General features: G+C 62.0%; 2 protein-coding genes across 3 annotated transcripts; both read right to left on the reverse strand.

Moving 5' to 3' along the window:
* Positions 1 to 4570: 4570 nt before the first annotated feature.
* On the reverse strand, positions 4571 to 13409 carry MCRIP1 (MAPK regulated corepressor interacting protein 1). 2 transcript variants are annotated; one of them, XM_077166216.1, is made up of 5 exons: positions 13375 to 13409; positions 6629 to 6699; positions 6396 to 6514; positions 5615 to 5716; positions 4571 to 5430 (listed from the first exon to the last, which is right to left on the reverse strand). In XM_077166216.1, the coding sequence occupies exons 2-5, from the start codon at positions 6634 to 6636 to the stop codon at positions 5366 to 5368; spliced, it is 294 nt and encodes a 97-aa protein (XP_077022331.1). In that variant the 5' UTR covers positions 6637 to 6699; positions 13375 to 13409; the 3' UTR covers positions 4571 to 5365. The 2 variants fall into 2 exon arrangements, with proteins under 2 accessions (XP_077022331.1, XP_077022330.1); XM_077166215.1 differs by having other exon boundaries at positions 13370 to 13409.
* A 62-nt stretch (positions 13410 to 13471) lies between these two features.
* Positions 13472 to 14762, reverse strand: PPP1R27 (protein phosphatase 1 regulatory subunit 27). The gene is made up of 3 exons (XM_077166221.1): positions 14346 to 14762; positions 14104 to 14254; positions 13472 to 13850 (listed from the first exon to the last, which is right to left on the reverse strand). The coding sequence occupies exons 1-3, from the start codon at positions 14533 to 14535 to the stop codon at positions 13727 to 13729; spliced, it is 465 nt and encodes a 154-aa protein (XP_077022336.1). The 5' UTR covers positions 14536 to 14762; the 3' UTR covers positions 13472 to 13726.
* Positions 14763 to 15370: the final 608 nt, after the last annotated feature.

The following is a 15370-nucleotide window of genomic DNA, read 5'->3' on the forward strand; positions in this document are numbered from 1 at the left end:
GGCTCTGATGATCTGGGGCAGCCCCGGAGGTCCAATTTGCCATTTGGGACCAAGCGTGTCTGATGTGGTGGATTCTGCCTCCTTGGACTCAGACAGACCACCAAGACCACCCCAGCCGGGGAACAGGCAAGTCCCAGGGTGGGGAACCCCTCCAGGGCGGGGTATGCTGGGGGCAGGCAGCCTGCAGTACAGGGGTACAGGCCCCACCACCGGCCAGGTGTCCTTGCTCTCCGGGTGGGGGTAGGGGCGGCGCTGGCCCTGGGATGGTGCTGGGTCCTGGGGGGGCAGGACCAGTCTGGAGCCACTCAGGCAGAGCCGGGCTAATTGGAATAAGTGAAAGGACAGGAGGCCTCTCAGGAAAGGTAAATAGAATTAGTCACCCACCAGATGCTGGCCTCCTGGGGGGCCCCTCACCGCCCACCCATCGCGGGCTCTGGCCCAGCAGGAAGGAAAGTGGGGAAGGCGGGGCTCTTCCGGGTGGAGCGGGTCCCTCAGTATCCTTGTGACCGGTGGGGGCTGCGGGGGAGGTCGTGGCCTGCGAGGCCAGCTGGAGACCTGAGGCCCCTGACCTTGTGGCTTCAGCCCCATCTCTGCCCACAGGGGCCCAAAGCTCAGGCTCTGACCCTCCCATGAACCCCTGCCCGCAGAAGCCCCAGGGACAGGCCCTGGTGCCAGTCCTCCGAGCCTGGCTGCCGGGGTGGGCTCCGGGCAGCCTCTTCCAAGCTGGCACAGGGAGGGCGAGTTCTCCTTCACGCCAGCTGAGCTCGGGGTTGCTGACTGCCTCGGGGGTGCGCCCTCACTTGGGGCCTCCTGACAGCCCCCCCCCACCCCCGACTCCCTCTGCCCTTGTCCTCCTTTACCCAGTCCCAAACTTCCCAAGAGGACTGGAGCAGGCCGGTGGAGCCAGGGCTGGAGGTGGGGGTGGCCAGAGCACTGGGGGCCTGCCCAGGCCTGGACTCTTCCAGCTAATAAGCATTGGCCTCTGCAGGCTGGGGTGGGGGGTGGGGAACAGCACTTTCCGACTCAGTCCAGTGCTTGGGGAGGGGCCCAGGCACCACCCCCCGCCCCCAGTGCCCCTCATCTCTCTCCAGCCAGGAAGGTGAAAGCACCAAGGCTCTGCGCCTCCCCCTCTCTCCTCCCTTCTCATGTCCACTCCAGCCCAGGCTTCAATCTCCCTCCCCCAAAAGAATGCACAGGTGCTGCCCGTGTGTGTGTGTGTGTGTGTGTGTGTGTGTGTGTGTGTGTGTAAGTGCACAATGGAAGGCTACTGGGTGGAGGAACATGGAGGAAGGCGATGCACACCATGTGTGCAACTCACATAGGGCAGGTGCACAATGCCCTGGGGGGGCGTGTGCGGGGAGCAGCTGTGTAAGGTGTCCCCACATGTCTGTCTGACTCCCTGGAATCTCCTGTGCATGTGTGCCACTAAAAGGAGGATGCAGACCAAGGAAGAGGAAGACATGGATAGAAACGGGCGGGACCCGGGGGGGTGGTGAGGGCTGTCAGCAGGGGGCAGAGAAGGCCGTGCAGGGCGGGAGGGGAGCAAACATGCCAATGGGGGCAGAGTCCAGAATGTGACGTGTACACACAGAACCAACAAATAAAAGAAAGGCAACAGATCCTTAAACTTAAGAAAAACAAGCTGAGCGGGAAAGATACACCGTCCACCACGTGGCTCAGCTCTGGGTGCAAGTGCAGGCTTGAAATGGAGGCACTCAACATGGGTGTCAACAGAGCTAAGGAAAAGAGCCTTCTAGGGAGGGTGTGGCTGGGAAGGGGCATGTCCAAGGTGGGGAGGGGAGGTGAAGAAAAGGGAAAAAAAAATCCTCTCCTGCCATGGTGGGATGACAAACAGGAAACTCAAGAAATGACAATTCATGCATGTCATTTAGAAATAAGAATAAAAACCAAATGGCCAAGGGGCAGCCTCGAGGTGTGGGGGGGAGATAGGGAGGGCAGAGAGGAAGGCTGGGGGCTGGGCCCATCTCCCCCCCCCCGCCCCGTGGCCCCTGCAGTAGCCCTTGGGCCTCCCTTTGGTCCTCTCTGACCCCACCATTCACTGCCTCGGGCCTTCCCCAATTCACATCCTAGAACCAGCTTCCCATAGGAGCCGAGCCCTGCCCTCCGCTCCTTCCTCCAGGGTCCCCGCACAGCGTCAAGTCTCCTTGTCTCTGCCTCAGACCCTGCAGCCCCTGCCACGCTGTGGCTGGGGTCCTGTGACAAAGAGGCCTCCACCTGTGAAGCCAGTTGAGCCTGAACATTTCAGCGCAGCCAACAGGCAATTCAGGGGCAGGGGTGCCTCAAAGCTGCACCGTGAGGATGCACTGGCCAAGCCCAGAGAGTGGGCACCCTGACCACGCTGGGATGGCCAGTTCAGACAGGGGCTACGTGGGGGGCTACCAGTGATGGAGACGCTTGGGGCCAATACCCCTCCACTGGCAAACCAGCTGGCACAAACCTTAGGCATCTATGACACTGGGCACTGGGTGTTTGGGAATCGCTGCTCATTGCAACACGTGAGATCAGCCTGTGGCCAGTAAAGAGGCTGAGTGTGGTCACAGTGAACCAACAAGGGGTGGGGACAAGGCTGGCTTGGGGCTGGCAGCTGTTGAAGCTGAGTGATGGACCTGAGACGTGTCCTGCTCCCCTGTCCAATTGGTCCCCCAACCCTGCCAGGGCTCCCCTTCCACCAAGGGGGAAGGTCCTGGTCTATGCCTCAGGACAGGCCTCCACAGCCAGCCCCTCCCTGCCGCTGCTCCCGACTCATCCTCCTTAATTGTCACCTCAGCCACTCCCGCCTGCCACCTTGGTGTGCTCCCGCCCGAACACCTTGCTGGCCCTTTGGGTCTCTGCCTCACCCCACCCCGCCCCTGTCCCGGGATGGTGCTGGCCCAGAGACACGCCCCGGAAATAGTGATGACTGTTCTGATATGAAAAGAGATGCTTACAAATAGGAATTGAGACTAAAGGAGTCAACTTTCTCAGGTGTAAATCAGGGGTACGAGAGGCCCCTGAGCTGCTGTGGAGCGCTGAGAGCGGACAGGCCGGGGTGTGTGTACCACATAAGTGTATGCGCATGCACGTGTGCCACACTCTGGGACTGGTAGGAGGCCGTGGAAACCCAGGCAATCCTCTCATTTCCCAGACTGTCCTCACTGTAAAACTGGGGTGTCACGAGTCACTCAGGTCCCAGGGCCTTGGAAGGTGGCAGCAGTGGGTGGACACTGCCCCCCAACAGGGCGAACTGTGCACTTGGGCAAGCCCGGCCCTGGGGTCAGCTGTCCCTCTGCAGCCCTCTCCAGCCTGGATAACTCGGTGACAACAAAGAACCTGTACCCTAAAGGGCAGACCCCTGAGGCGGGAAGCAGGGACTCTGCCATGGGCCCACGCCTCCGCCCCAGGCCCCACTTCCAGCCCACCACCAGAGCACACTGGGGGTTCCTGGTGGGCGGGGCATACCAGCAGCCCTTAGAACTGTCACTTGATGCCTCCACAGCCCCTTGCAGAAATTTCAAGCCACAGGACACACAGAAGGCAGGGGGTATCCCCAACCAAGGAGAGAGGGGTGCACAGCCAAGGGAAGTAAGGCCCAGTTTGGGCACGGGCGCCTGGGACATGATGCCCCCCACCTTCCTGCCCCAGGGTTGGAGGGACGGCTGCTGCCTGCTCTCTGCACATCCCCCAGTGTGTGGTTGGCAGTGAGAGGCTTTTGGGCCACCTCAACCCCCACTATCACTTTGCAGAGGAGAAAATTGAGGCTCAAGGTCACATGGGAGCCACAACCCGACCAGGGCTCAAGCTCACCCTCCACCTGCAGGCAGGTGGGTAAAACCTTGCCTTCCTGTCTCGCACACCGTGCCCTGCTCCCAGGACATGTCGGGAGTGGAGGGCACGGGAGGGGCCTGCAACCCGGCCCAGAGCACGCCTACCTTTGGCAATACGCCCCAGCCAGCGGGAGTTGGCTCAGGTGCCTCCCAGCTTGACATGACCAAAATGCAGTGAGGCCACATGGTCACTCCCGAGGGCCAGCTCAGGATACAAGGCAAACACTGCCATTACCAGGGCGTGCTCACTGTCCACTTGGAGCTGGGCACCCCGTCCCAGCCAACAGCTAGCCAGGCCACCCGAGCCGGAACGCTCTTCCTGAGTGGGAGTTCTGTCTGGACCATGGCCGCGTCTTGGCGAGAGCTGCTCCAGCCCTGGGAGGTCAAGTGTAGCCATGTTGACTCCGAGGGTGTTGTCTAAGGGGCCGCTGAGTCAGGAGACTGAGTCGAGGCTAGCAAAAGAGGTGCCACTGCATCCAGTGGAGCACCCTGGGGAAAGGTCCGATGGGGAGCCTCTGTGGCCAGAGTGGAGAGCAGCCCAGCCTCTCCCATCAAGAGGCCCTACTGCAACCCCCACCCCAGGAGCCCCACTGTGGAATCCAGAAGCTCAAACTGGTCATTTCTGGGCCCTCAGGGCCCTGCCCATGACAGCAGATTTCCAGGCCGCTGTCACATGGAGGATAGAGTGTAGCATGCCCAAGGCAGGAAAAGGGGTCAGGGCACAACAGATGGCCCAGGAGGCTGCGCCCAGTGCCAACTTGCCTTTATTTGCGGACACTCGGCTCTTGGAGGGCACAGGAAAAAAGGGGGCCCTGGTGACCATCCCAGGGACATCCCACAGAGCCAGGACCCACCAGGACCACCACCAGCTCAGGCCGGCCTCGGTGCCCTGCTCAACGGGGCAGGCTATGGGGGCCTCAGCGCCCGGCTGCCGGGACCCTGTGAGGGGCCACCGGGCAGTGTTCCAGCCAGAGAGCGGGGGCCGCTGAAGACCAGGGTGGACAGGGGGCGTGGGGCTGGGTGGGCAGTCCCCAATGGGTCCGGGCCAGAGGGCGAAGAGATCCCCAGGGAGCTGAGCTGGGTCCTGTCTCCTGGCCACCTCAGGGACACAACGCAGCCCAGGCCACCAGCTCGAGACTTCAGAGGCTCCTGCTCAACCCCAATCCTGGAGGTCAGTGGCCAGGGCCAGCGAGGTGAGGGCAGAGGCAGGGTGACAGGAAGAGGGGGGTTGGGGCCCCAGGGTGGGCAGGTGGGGCCAGAAGGCTCCAAAGACACAGCTAGGCTGGGGCGAGGGCAGGGGCTGAGCAGGGCCCCGGAGCCCCACGAGCAGGGGCTCCTTGAGAAGGCCTGGGAGGGGAGGGAGGGGCTCCAGGAGGAGGGGCCAGCCGGGGCCATCCATCCCGCCCACCCCGGGGGCCGGCAGCTCGCCCTGAGCACAGCCCCCTTCCTGCCCCCAACCCCCAGAAGCTGGGCCCGCAGAGGGGAAACCAGCGTCCACCGGCGGCCCTGAGCGTCCAGAGGTGGGCGGGCTGGCGGGCGCGCTAGGACTTGTTGGCGTCCTGCGTGTTCCGGCGCCTCAGGTCGCTCAGGTCGATGGGCTTGAAGGCTGTTGGCGGAGGGAGGGAGGGGCAGGTGGGAGGCCGTGGATGCCTCTGAAGCGGTGGGGGGACAGCCCTCGGGGCTCGGCTGGGAGAGGCCCACAGGGAGGGAAATGGGGGGCATTCCTCCTCCTTCAGCCCAGCACCCAGCCAAACCCCTCCTAGGGCTGGGCTGGGGACACCCCAACTCACTCTTTAGGCTGGGGTTGGGGACCTTCTCCACATACTCCTCCACCAGGCCCCGCTCACTGCCCGACATCTGGCTCCGCAGGTCGCGCTCCACGCCCTGCCAGGCTGCGGGAAAGGAGAGGCGCCAAGGCCAGTGTCAAGGCCAGCAGGCCACTGTACTCCTGCCCCTGCAGCCCAGACACCCCATGGCCACTTCCCTCTGGAGACCAATTCCACGACCTGTGCCCCAGTCGCCCTCTTTGCAGGCCTGCTTTCCTGTCTGTGCATTTGAGAAGCTTCCCAGTCTGCTGGCCCTGGGAAGGCGTCTGCTCCAGCTTCCAGTCCCTGAGGCTAGTGCCTACCCCACAGGCCCATTCCACAGCACTCTGGCCAGGACATGGACAGAGGGCACTTGGGCCCCACCCCTCTGATTTGGGAGACAGCCTGGCTTCCCAGGGCACTCAGGGTGCAGCACCCACTCCCAAGGGCAGCCCCCCACCTTCAGCATGCTGGCCTCCTTGCCACCCCTGCCCACACAGGTGCCACCCCTGCCCACACAGGTGCCACCCCTGACCCTGCGTGCAGCCGCCAACCCCCTGCCCCAGCACACCCTGGCCCAGCGCGGGAACAGCTCCACCCACCCCCTCTACAAGGCGCTCCCTTGAGATCCCACAGCGGGTGACAGAGTGGACCCCAGTTACTGGAAATGGTTTTCCTCTGACCCCCAACTCCCGGGGCTGCTGGAAGGCCGTGGAGGGAGGTAGAGTGAGAAAGGGATCCTGGCAGTCCGTGACGGCACACCCACCCTCGTAGATGAAGCGCACGTTCTCCTCGTGGGCTGGTGTGAAAATCTCAGTACTGCTGGCGGGAGAGCGGGGACTGCTGTTCCTTTTGCCGTGGTAGACGACCCTGGAGACGGGCGAGCTGAGGGGCATGCGGGGGGGTGCGCGTGAGCGAGGCTGGGGAGCACATGAGGGAGGGGCTGGGGGGCATGCATGGGGGGTGCTAGAGGCCACTGTGGTATGTCCCAAAACCTACCTGGTCATTGCTGGGGCGTCTGGTCCTTGCACTGCACTGCCCGATCCCCTCAGCCTCTGAAAGGGCAGCCCCTGGGCACAGGGATGGACATGGTGTGTGGCCCCTTCAGCAGGGTCGCCCACCTCCTCCCCAAGGCTGCAGATGAACCCGGCAGCCACTGCCTCCGAGGCCATCCCCTGCCTCAGAGGGTTCACAGTCCAGCAGTATGAACCAGAGGGACCTGGGAGGGAGCTAGAGGGGAGGGCTGGCCCACCACATGTGCAACGCACACCAGTTGGGGTGCACCCTGGCAGCCTGGTGGGAGCCCTCATTTCCCAGCATCTACGGCTGCCATTGTCTGGGACCCCTCTCTACATCTGTACTTTCTGAGTTGCCCAAGCACCTGTCAAAGGCAGTTGTGGGGCAGGAAGGGACCTCAGTGACCTCCAAGTGAGTCCTAACTGCCCTGGCTGTGGGGCTCAGCAGGTTTTTTCCTCCGAGACTGTTTCTCATCTGTCACGGGGTTGAGTTTCCCAGGGCAGGACAGCCACTGGGGCTGCAGCTTCTCCAGCTGGGGTGAACCACGCCAGACTCTGACCCAGTGACCCAGGACACCTATTTACAGCCTTCTCAGCCTGGTGATTTTCACAGCCCTGGGAAGAGGGGGAATCTATTTTTAAGCTGACTTGGCCACAGGACCTAGCACCATCCTGGACTGAGAACACAAGCTCAGGATGAGGGAGCCGGCCTTGCCCTGGCTAGGGGAGGAGAACTAGGCACGGACCCCAGGCGCCTTAGTGGAAAACAGCTAATCAGAGAGCCTCGGGGAAGCCAGATTCCATGCGACCCCCTCACCGGTGATAACCTCAGACAGAAGGTGGGACTCAGTCACCATGTACCTGACTCAGCACTGAGACCCCACCCAGGAACACACGGGCCTGTGGGCAGACAGAGGGAGAGTGCACAGAGCGGGTTCCCTGGAGGGCCAGGCAGGGCCTGGCAGCTTCTACTATGTCGGATCCTGGGGTCTCTGCCTGCACAACCCAGCCACTGCCAGAGCAGGGTAACAGCACTCTCTGCCGAAATCTCCTGTGGGATGCCAGCCCCAAGGAAGGGGGGGGTGGGGGCACTCCCACACACACCCGAGGCTTGGACGTTCAGGCAAGGGGTGTGCAGAGCTTCACTGGGGTTTGGCCTGGCCCTCACCGCCTACATCCCCCAGCCTTCCTGCCATCAGTGTGCTCCAGTGTCCCCAGGCCTCTCTCCCAAGGGACTTCTCCTTGGCCCTCCTCTGGCTGCTGGGTGTTCGCACACAAGTCTTTTTGGCCTGAGGTCCCCCTGCTGGCCTACACTCCAGGAGACCAGGCTCACCCTCTTAGGCCCTACCTGGATGCTCGCTCTCTGCTCTGGCTCCCCACCTGCCACCCGCACGCCCATGCCCTGCCTGGCACACCTGCTCTGCTTGATTCTGTAGTCTGCTCAGACTGGCCACAAGGCACTGATGGCACTGCAGGCCGGGGGCGTACCATGACTATGGCCCTGTGTGGGCAGCCACACGTGGGGGCCCTCCCAGCCCTCCCACACCTGACTTGGAGCCACTGAAGAAGATACTAGCTGTGGCGTGTGGTTACAGAGGCCATAACAGTGACGCAGCGTGCAGGGGCCCAAGTTCATGTCACACATCACTGGGCCATGCACTGCCCATGAGACACTACAACCCAGCAGAAAGCTCCAAAATGTGGCCTGGAGAGCAGAGCTGCAGGGCTGGGAAATGCTCAGTGCCCAGGTGCTTGGCAGGTTCATGAGCCTTGGGGCCTTAAAGGGAAATTAAATGGCACTGAAGAAGGCGTCACCTTCCTGCCTCCCGTCACCCAGGATCGGGACAGCCCAGCAGCCTTCAGAGCCGGAAGATGCACCTGGGACCTCCCCACTTGGCCTCCTGGCTCCCTGGGCATCCAACATGCCCCGAGGACCTCTCTTGAGTGCAAGACCCTGTGCCCTGGCCCCTATACACACAGGAACTCTGCCACCCAGGGGCGATCCTTGGCAGGACTCCTGGCACCCACCTCAGCGTCTTCCGGAATTACTGGCAGCTCTGTGTGAGGCCAGGGTTCCGCTTCACCGGAAAGAGAGGCGGCAGGGAGCGGCCTGCTCACTCACTTGCCAGGACTGGGCCCCACAGTTTCAACCCCAAGGGAAATTTCCATTAAGACACAAATAAACAGGCACACCCTGTGACCTGCACCTGAGAGAAAAGGGCCACTTGGGCACCAAGAGGCACACACAAGAATGGCCAGGGAAGCACGCCTGGTAGCCTCCTGTGGGAGAGTCTCCCGAGCAGCAGCTGGAGTGCCATCCCACCACGGACCCTACAGCCAGGAGCCCGCACACCTGTGCCAACAGGAAAGGGTCAGACACACAAGGCTTGAGCCCAAGAGGCCTAGGATGACAGACAAACCGACAAGGGGCTTGCAGGCCAGCGGGGGCTTTTGGGATCGGATGTGGTCTGCTTCTCCCTTTGGGTGCTGATGGCAGGACACACTCCCAGCCTGCAAGCTTTTCTGCAAGTGTCACCCTCAGTTAAGTTTGAATAAACCAAAGACTTGAAACTGAAGCTGCCTGTGCAGGTCCCCAAACAGGGGAGCTGTATGGGAAGAGGGTAGGGGGCAGGAGGCACAGGGCACCAGCAGGCACTGCATCTGAGCAGAGACCCCAGGCCCGCCCCAGCCCTGCTGTACAGAGCTCACCAGACAAATTCATCATGCCACCGTGGGAGACTTCCCCAAAGCAGGGGCCCTCCCAGCCACCTGCCACTCATGTGCCAGTGGCCGTGCACGGGGAGTCCTGCCCTCCACCACCCCTCTTGCTTTCACCCTGTCCGCTGCATCCACGTTCCAACTGCTCTGCCCTCAGCAGCTCCTGCTCGCACTGCTGAGCCTTAACCATTTCCGGCCCAATGCCCACACGAAGACCACCCCTACCCCAACCAGACATGCCCCCCCAGAGTTCTTACGCTTGGGAGAGGTCAGAATTCAAGCTGCTGCCTTTCCCAGGAGATCCCCTTCTCTGCCAAGTCCAGTCCCTCAGCAGGACAGAGCAGAGAGGGATGGTCTGAGCCCTGCCCTAGGCCAGCAGCCTAGCAGGAGGGACAGACAGATACATTACAACAGCAGAGAACAGATGGAAAGTGCCAACGCAAGAGATGGAAAGTATCAATGTGGGGGGCAGCCTGGGTGTGTGGCCACCACCTGGTGGAGGAAGGGAGTAGGAAAAACACTGCGTGCTGTCTTCAAGTGCACTGGGACCCGAGGGGGCATGCGGAGAAAACAGTCCTCTTGGCAGAGGGGACGCTGGGCACAGGCAAATGGACCGGTGAGGACAGTGGCAAGACAGGGAAGAGAAGGCTGGTAGGGCTGACTAAGGACTCTCGGCCTGGAAGCTGCAGTGCACCCAGGGGCTTGTCCATGCAGAAGGGAAGCCCCCAGCACTGTGGCCTTATGGAGAGTGGATGGAAGGGATGCATTGCAATGCCGGAAAACCAGAGCAGATACCGAAGGGCAAGAAGGGACAGCCAGGCTTCGTGAGGATGGGGGTCCAGGGACAGGCCCCTCTGAGCTGAGCTGCCCCTTCTAGGGTCTGCGGGCCAGCAGAGCAGGTGCACCGTGAGGTGGGGCTCCCTGTGCAGCACCCACCCATGACACGGAACCTGCAAGGATGCAGGGTAAGGGGTGGAGAGGACAGCGTCTCTGGAGTTGGGGACAAAGGCACTCTAGAGTGGGTGGCTGGGGTCAAGGCTTCCCGGACCAAGAGGTGACCTTTGACCAGCAGCAGCAAACCCACTAATGACCTCGGTGTACGGGTTTAGGAGGAGCAGGGACCAGCATGGAGACTGCATTGGGAGAGGAGGCAGAGAGGCCAGCCGAGACTGCATCCCCGAGGTGTGGCCACAAAAGGCAGCAGGAGTCTGTGCTGGGCTTCATGGAGTGAAATGTGAATGTATTTACCTGCCAGTGGAAAAGCCAAGAATGGAGGGGCCCGGGATGCAGGAAAAGGCAAGAAGGAAGCCAGGGAGAAGAGGGCCAGGGATACCATGCAAAGGTCTAGCCGACAGGAGTGCCCGCCTTGGCCTGAGGGAGGGGGCCCTGCGCAGTGAGCAAGCTCAGAGGCCGTACCAGGCCACCTGGTACACACCTGCCTGACTTCACCCTACCTGGTAGGACACTGCCACAAAGCTCCCCCACCCCCCTGCCTTAGGTCCACTACACAGCGATGGCCTCAGCACTTGCTTCCACCCCTCGGTGGGTAGATGGCATCCCGCTGCCTCCAGGTAAGGGCTGCATTTTGTACACTAACATATCAGTGTCCAAATGACAGTGTTTTTTCACTTGGGGAACGATAAAGCAAGGTGTGCCTCACAGATGTGACGCCACCTGATGACAGCTTCCTCCCGGCCCACGAGCCTGACGACCCCCTGCACCCGTTCTCTCCACACCCTTCCTCCCATGCTGGAACAACTACTTCCTCAGTGAGTCCCCCAGGCCACGACACAAACGGGAGCTAGCAGGGCCTCATCCCTCTGTCCGAAAGTCACTCACCAGCCGGACATGGACCAGGGCCTCTATGCCATCAAGTCATCAGTCCAGCCAATCTACTTTATGAGAGTCACCTGCTGCTAAGCCCTACACTCTTACAAAGATCTCTGCCACAGAACCACTGCCCACCATGCTGCCACCACCCCCTCAAAAAAGTCAGAGGCACCCCCACAGTCCTGGTCAGCCCTGTGCCTGTGCATTCTGAAGGACCCAACTGTTGGGGGGTTGTCCCCAACATACAACCCCATGAGGCCTGACAAGTGAGGAGCTGGGCACACAGAAGGGTCCAGAATGTCCTAAGGCTAGAGGCCGTCCACCCCTGCCCCGCTCCCCCTATACCCCAAGGCTTGCCCTTCTCCTCTCTGGGCCTCATCTAAGGCAGAGGAGCCCCCACAGGAGCTTGCAGGGTCGCCTGTTGCAATAGGGATCCCTCAATCAAGATCTCGGGGCTCCTTATTCAGTGTGGCGATGGATGGAATGGTCATGTACCCTGCCCAATGTCCGCGCACCTCTGAGACCAAGGGGTGCTGCTGATCGAGCATGGACTAGGATGGCGTTGGGCCATGTGGCTGCAGAGCCAGAGAGGTGGTACCCAGAGAAGTGACTGTGAGGACCACCCACTGCCTACCACAGCTGATGACTGCCAGGGGCTGGCTGCCAGCGGCCACCATATCAGAGGCTTTACAAGCAGCGTGTTTATTATACAACTGTATCAGAGTCAAGAAAACCATGGCTTGGAGGGTGAGGCAGCCCACCCAGCAGAGCAGGACCTGCCAGGTGATACCATCCATGCCCTCCCAGGGCCTCTGGATGTGGCTCAGACCCTCAGCTGGCCTGAGCCTGGTCCCAGCCCCTGGAAAGGGAGAGGTCTGGTCTTGATGGATTTATGCCATATTTTCCTCTTCTGGGGAAACCACAAGCTTCAGAGACTTCCTGGGGGAAGGTAGGAGTGGGAGACCCAGGCAGCACAGGGAGCAAGCAGAGACCAGGTCTCCAGGCCCTTGTCTCAAATAGATGCGATTCTGCTGTGCAGAAAAGGTGATCCTGGACATTCCGGAGTTAGAATCAATGATGCAGTTGGCCATTCTGTGCTCCTTTTGAACTTCCGACACTCAAATTTTCTTAGACTACACTGCCCCTCCATGTCCTGTGGGGCTCTCAGCCTAGTTTCAGCCAATAGGATTTCTAAAAAATGGTCTGCCACCAAGAGTCAGCAGGGTACCAACAAGGCATTCCCTGGAGTCCCTGAGACCCACAGGCAAAGCCTCTTAGACGTGCCCAAGCCCCTGACCTCCTTCTGTGGTGACGGCAGCAGCTTCCCACCTTAGCTACAAACCTTGGCACGCCTGCGCTCCTCCTAAACCGTGCCACGCCCTCAGCTCACCCAAGCTGACCCCCACGTCAAGTCCCCGAGTCCATTTCTCAGCCTCTGCTCAAAACCGCCTTTCTCATCCTTGGGGTGATGAAAGCTGAAAGGCGAGCGTCGGGAAGGCTGCCCTGGGCCGGGACTGAAAGAGGGACCTTACAGGGGACTTTTTACCACCAGCAATGGGTATGGGCTCACAGGGCTCCCCTTTATGCCCTGGGGCTGGAGAAGCAACTGCGCGTGTGAGGGAAAGTCAGGGATGGGAGAAAGCCAGGGATGCCGGAAAGGGAAAAAAGGTTGAGAAAAAACTAAGCCAGCTGTATGCCAAGAACCAAAACGCGTTCTCAGGAGTGTTCCCTCCGGAAAACAGAGAAAGCAGGCCTTTGGTCAAGCTGGCACCTCGACGGGGCAGCCCTCCGCAGGGGCAAAGGGCCCGTGTCCCGGTCCCGGCGCTTCCTACAGGGGCCTGGCCCTCGGCCTCCACAAGCAAGAGAGCGCCCCTCTCCCTGCGCAGCCCCAGGGCGCCGGACTCCCCGAGGCCTGCGCTGCCGCTCGCCAGCGCGGGCGCCCTCCTCGCCTCCACCGCGCCGCCGGAACCCCGGGGCCCCGCCCGCTGCTTGCCGCGAACGAGCGGGCCCGGGACGGGCAGCGTGGGAGCAGGGCCGGGGCGCGCGAAGCTCGGGGGTCCCGGGGTTCCGGGGCGGGGGTCGCCGGGGACACCTGGGTCCGCGCTCCGGGCCGCCGCGCGCCCAGCCGCGGAGACCCCCGCCCGCCGCCCCACCCGGCCCCGCGGCCCCGGCTTACCTCACCTCGCCCGGCCCCGCCGCCGCTGCCAGCTGGGAGGCCCCGGCCGGAAGTGACGCCACAGCCGGGCCGCGCAGGCGCAGGCGGTGCCGGGTCCGCGCCACGTGACGGCGCCGGCCGCTGGGGCGGCGGGTTCCCGCGGACGTCCCACCCAGGTGGAGGGCGGAGGAGCTGCTGATCGCCCCCCGAATCGAAGCCAACACCACGGGCTTGGGCATCGCGTTTATTGAAAAAGTAAAAAGTGTCACCATAAAAAAAAATCACCTGTAGAAAAAGCCAGGCCTGAGGGGTGGGGGGGCGGGCGAGTGCCGAGCCCGGCTCCCGCAGACGGGGCACGTCCTGGCGCCTGGGTCGGGCTCAATACATCTTGGTCCCCTCGAAGAGCTCTACCAGCTCCTTGAAGTCGGGGTCGACGAGGTCGGAAGGCAGGTCCCCGTTGTCATTGGTTACATCTTTGTCTGCCCCCAGGGAGATGAGGTACCTGGGGTCCAAAGGGCGCCAGGGTAACGGGCTGGGGTCCTGAGGTCTCCCTGCTTGTTTTTTCCAGGTAGGGTGAGGAGGAAGAAACCTGAGCCTTTAGAAACTGGCCCACTGCCCAGTCTGCTCTTGGGTAGTGATGGGCAGGGTTCCAAGGCCCTTGGGGTCCTTGCCACCATGCCCAGACCTGCCTTTTGGGGACCATCCCCTGGAGGCCAGCTGAGACCCGGAGCCCAGCTGCCCACTCCACCCCTCACCTGGCTATGTCAGGGTACCCATCGCTGCAGGCAATATGCAAGGCTGTCCAGCCGTCCTCATCCCGCTGGTGGATGTCTGCCCCATGCTTGACCAGCAGCTTCACACACTCCAGGTTTCCAGAGAGCACAGCTTCATGCAGGGCAGCCAGGCCTGGGCAGGGTCAGAGAGGTGGCATCCAGGCCCAGGCCGGCTAGCCCCTCATCACCCCCAGCCCTGGGACAAGCCCCCTGCCAGCACTGACCTGAAGGGTGAATCGTATCCAGTGTGACTTTCCGGGCCCGGATGAAACGCCCCACCTGCTCCAGGTCTCCCTGGCGGATGTGGTCCAAGAATAGGACGTCGTTGGGGAAGCGAACAGTGCGCTCGGCCAACAGCCGCCGGCGCCGACGTTGAGGGCTGTAGCGGGTATAGCGGACGGTTCTGCTGGGCATCCTGGGGGCTGTGGGGTGGGCTGTCCTGTGGGGACCCTACTGAACACAGGTGAGGAGACTGCCTGACTCCGAGCAGATCAGCGTGAGGCTCTCCTGGCTGGTGAGGTCCCAGCACGGCATCCGGGGTGCTCCCCCGCGGCAGGGTACTTCCAACTTTTATAAGGCGTGCAGAGCTATATAAAGCTGTGCGGTCACACTGAACCCGAGCCGCTCCCCCTCCTGGGGTGGTGCCTGGGATCAGGTTGGTGGCTCATCTTTCAACCCACCTGTCGCTGTGCCTGGCCAAAGGGGTCAGATGCTTCCTGGCTGCTGCTCCCTGTCCCACAGCTGGACCCAAAAGGTGCTTTTCAGAGGGCAGGAGAAAGCACTAGAAGGACAGAGCCCATAAAGAAGGTCAGAGGCAAAGCGGGACATCCCACAACTGCAGCGGCGCTACCCCTACCCTACTGGGAAGCCTTAGGCCTCCCGTACCTCTTAGAGAGCCCAGGGAGCTGGACAGGGTAACCCAACCCATCACTTTTCACCTCCCAGCATGGCACACTTCACTTCAGAGCCATCTCCGCAAACGCGGGCCTTGAAGGGGCTGCCCTCCTGGCCTGAGGAGGACTCCCTGTCCAGGACGAGGCTCCTCACCCTGGTGGTGCCATCTGGTGCGCCCCCTGGGGATGGTGGCTCAGTCCTGTGTCGTGTGCCTGCTCCACCTCCCTGTGGGGAGCTACAGGAGCCTCCAGCGCTGCCACTGCCTGTGCTCCTGTGCCTGGGCCAGCACTCCTGAGGTTGCAGGGGTATGTCAGTGGGGTTCCCCGGGTGGTTGCTGAGGCCAGAGTGAAGGGGG

This window comes from Tamandua tetradactyla, chromosome 6 (genome assembly GCF_023851605.1).
Source record: "Tamandua tetradactyla isolate mTamTet1 chromosome 6, mTamTet1.pri, whole genome shotgun sequence".
In the NCBI taxonomy this organism is placed as follows: Eukaryota; Metazoa; Chordata; class Mammalia; order Pilosa; family Myrmecophagidae; genus Tamandua; species Tamandua tetradactyla.